At 37.4% G+C, this 3,743-nt stretch overlaps 1 protein-coding gene across 1 annotated transcript; it reads right to left on the bottom strand.

The window, feature by feature from the left end:
* Positions 1-1,580: 1,580 nt before the first annotated feature.
* Positions 1,581-3,476, bottom strand: kiaa1143 (KIAA1143 ortholog). The gene is made up of 3 exons (XM_034873869.1): positions 3,196-3,476; positions 2,638-2,785; positions 1,581-2,304 (listed from the first exon to the last, which is right to left on the bottom strand). The coding sequence occupies exons 1-3, from the start codon at positions 3,307-3,309 to the stop codon at positions 2,090-2,092; spliced, it is 477 nt and encodes a 158-aa protein (XP_034729760.1). The 5' UTR covers positions 3,310-3,476; the 3' UTR covers positions 1,581-2,089.
* Between the last annotated feature and the right edge of the window lie 267 nt (positions 3,477-3,743).

A 3,743-nucleotide genomic window follows, 5' to 3' on the forward strand; every position in this document is an offset into this window, starting at 1 on the left:
TTAATCCAGGGATTCATAAATGAATTAATGGATAACAAGGAACGTGAACATGTGCCACATGCACATTTAACAAATGCAGGAAATGAATAGTTGTGCCCATATTATGAAAAAAATAACATCCTGGGATTTAGGACGTTATTTTGTGTCTCACCACACTCGCTGTTCTGAGTGAGATACAGTTTCTGAAAGTCCTCTGCCTTCAGTCTCCGGGTGAGCTGTTCAAAATCTGTATAGCTTTCTACGTCACTAGCCGAGATGAAGTGGTTAACGCCATGCACATGCTAGCGCTAGCTCGTTCTCAATGGAAAAACACTGATACAACACACACTGGTTCACCATAATCTCCAATAGAACTACTTCCATGTCCCTGTTCTGCAGGTGTTCTTACAAGTGCTCCTCATTTAGAAGACTCCCAGCTAATCCTGCCTTGTACTGACCAAAGTTGGAAAAAGAATTCTCTAGCTGATGTGATCTTACCTAGCTACTGCACTACTCCCAACAAAGATAGTATAGAAGGGAGATATCTCACTCTGTAGCTAAAACAGAGACCTGTGAAAACAGGATCTGCAGCAATGTGCGGTAAAACAAAAATATGTTTTTTTTTTTTTAAATGAAACCATGTAAACCTATTCTGATACAACCTCAAAATGCAATTATTAACCTCAAAATGAGCGTAATATGGGCGCTTTAATGTTCAAAAGTCCAAGCCTATGTGAAAAGTGTCTTGAGATAGCTTGTTATACAGATTCACGCTACATAAATAAAATTGACTTGACCATAAGTATGCTTCTGTTATTGGTAAATATGCTTGCATTTAATAATAGAGTAATTTCAAATGTACAACTGTTACTTAACATAAAATGCATTTTGCAGGATTCTAATGATATAAAAACAAGATACATTTATGAGAACGCTTGGTACGATCACATTTTTCAGATATATAGCCCTCAAAAACAGGCCTGTAGCCTGATTTAAACAAAAGATTTTCAATTTCAATCACAATTGCAATATTGGTCAGAAAAAGGTCAGCAGGGTTTTTCCTTGCTCAGAATGGGACTTAGGGGGTAAACATATAGGTGGGGGGCCGGGGGGTTGTCCCCTGAGACAATGTGGGCCTTAAAGACTTAATTTCCTGCATTCTGATACATTTTTAGACACCATTGCCCTAATTTCAAATGCAGCACACAGATAAAGATGCTTTTTATGTCAGTCAGCACAGGTTGACATCCCTTTCTGCCCAGGAAATTAGACACTGAGTTATACTTCACGTAATGTTTGCAATGGCCAGTTATTTGTACATCGACTCTGATGCATCGCAACGTTATTAACTAACCGTACCTACTAATGGGCTACCATGTATTACCATTCATCTTTATTATTCCTACTCTTTAAAAAAAGACCATTCCTGAATATTGTAGAGTTTGAACACAGCAGACATCAGACAAGACAAAAACTCAGCAACTGGATAATAAACAATTAAGTAGGCAATAATCAATAATGGTCTGTCACTGCCTCAATGCATCAAAGTAATAATTGACTGTTTAAATATGAACTGTGTACCTATTTTGTAACTGGTTTTCATTACGAGACTGTTTAAGTATTATTGTTCTTTTTTACACTGTGGTTTTGACTTTGGTATCAACCATTGTGTACTTTTGATAGTATTGGTACAGACTACTAGATTGTTGGTGTCATGACATTCCTAACAAAAACAGTTGGAAACTGTCCCTGTGCATTCAGTGATAATAGAGCTTTGAAGAAACAAAAGCAGGGAAATCAAGATGTTCATTCTAATGGAATTGTTATTCAAGCTAATTGAATATTGGCAAGTTGATTTGTACAGTGTACTAAAATACATGTTTGGGTTGTATGTTTTACAAATTTACTATTTGGCCAAGACTAGCAAACATACTGACACGGTCCTTAAAACTACAGAATTGACAGGCTGCAACATGATGATCTGTCTGTCAATGTGACCTCTGTTTCTACTGTTAAATATTTTCAAACATTTTATCAATACTCAAAAGTCACAGTTTAAATCTTTTTGTCACAGCGGTTAAATACAGACTTACATTTCACCAGCAAACATTTAGTCCTCCTCTTCTTCCTCCTCATCCCCTCCAAATGACAGAAGGCTATTATTTTTTACTTTCTTTCCAGACTTTCTCTCTTCCCCCTCCTCCTCTCCTCCATCACTCTTCTTCTTTTTGCTGGAGCTGGCAGTGATGCCCTGGAATTTTTCTGAAGAGGAGCGCTTGGCTGGTTTCTTGAACAAGATTTTACCATCAGGAGGGCGTTCATCGTCTGTGGACAAGATGTTATGATTATTATTAATCAAAACAGACTTTTCACACAGTTTGTGCAAAGGCAGTGGTTTTCATTTCATTTCAGTTTCTGGCAGTTGCCTTGACAAAATACATAATAAGAATATTAGTAAACATTATCTCATCCAGCCTGTGTAGGTAAATAAAATATTTAGCTGGAGAGAACCAACTCCTCTTTGAGATGAACGTATTCTAACGAATTTTTAGTCAATAAAATGTTAACACAACAGTACATATTGACCATTCATTTTTGAAATTTTAGCAGTCTTAAAGAAATCGCGTCTACTCTTGACATATTAAAGATAAATCATGCCTTTCTCTTCGCCACCACCAGTATGCATTTCGTCCTTGATCTTTTTAACCTCCTCTGCGTTTAGGTGTCCTTCTTTTAGAACCACAACTTGGGGTAACTCATCCTCTAGATCACTCCCGTTGTCATCGAGGGTTGGCATCACCTGGCGCTGAGAGGGGATATGAAACACAGACTAAAATGTTTTGTTTACCAGATAGAGATTCCCATTCAATGAGAGAAATAGCCCAGTTTAAAAACGTTGTTCACTGCGCTGGATGAACATTAATGATATTAACTTTAGATAAAGGAAAGCGGTGTTGCGTTGTTTAAATGAACGGGTCGGGGTCCAGTACACAGAATGTGTTTTAATGAATAATATATAATTTGATCATCAGAATGTACGTTACTCCAACCCAATACTAGCTACATAAAGCTGGTACAAGAGATAGCTAGCTAAGATTCCATTCAAACAGGCTAGCTAACGTTACTGGGGTTATGTGCTGCTAGCTTAACTTTAAGTAACGTAACGTAACTAACGTAAACTAAAAAATAACGTTAGCCAAAGCACGTAAACGTTACCTTAGTATCAACAGTGGGTCCTTCTTTATAACCAACATCTTCTTTAAACTTCTTCAGAAATGACGGTTCAGCTGGTTTCACCCATGACACGCCACTGGCCTTGTTTTTGTTCATTGCAAAGGAGTAATACAATACAAACAGACAAATGAAATATTGGTCTAAATAGATTTTCGGGATAACCAGTTTCACCAAAGATCCTCTAGCTTTACTATTAGCCAGCCGTCTCTGGTTTCGGATTTCATCAAACAAAAGATGACGTCATTAAGAGGTGCCGCTGCAAATTTTCTTCCTCTTCTTTTTGCAGAATTCAGGCAGTGTAGACGCTACTAAGGGTATTACTGCCCTCCCCAGGTCATATTTTGAACTCGATTTTTATATACAGTCATGTGTAATGAACGTAAATTCATAAATTTCGTCCTTTTTTATTTTTGTAAAACTTAAAACGGGGACACTAGACCTAAAACTGATCTCATTAGGGGCTGAGCCCCCCTAAAGGTCTGATCCTAGAATCACCCAATATCGGATACAATAAAAACTATTGAGGAATT

The sequence above is a fragment of the Etheostoma cragini genome, chromosome 6 (genome assembly GCF_013103735.1).
Source record: "Etheostoma cragini isolate CJK2018 chromosome 6, CSU_Ecrag_1.0, whole genome shotgun sequence".
In the NCBI taxonomy this organism is placed as follows: Eukaryota; Metazoa; Chordata; class Actinopteri; order Perciformes; family Percidae; genus Etheostoma; species Etheostoma cragini.

Coding starts and splice junctions, on each gene's coding strand:
- kiaa1143 (XM_034873869.1), bottom strand. CDS start 3,309: ATGAACAAAAACAAGGCCAGTGGCGTGTCATGGGTGAAACCAGCTGAA. Junction 2,786..3,195: donor GACCCACTGTTGATACTAAG/GTAACGTTTACG, acceptor ATCCCCTCTCAG/CGCCAGGTGATGCCAACCCT. Junction 2,305..2,637: donor TGGTGGTGGCGAAGAGAAAG/GCATGATTTATC, acceptor TCTTGTCCACAG/ACGATGAACGCCCTCCTGAT.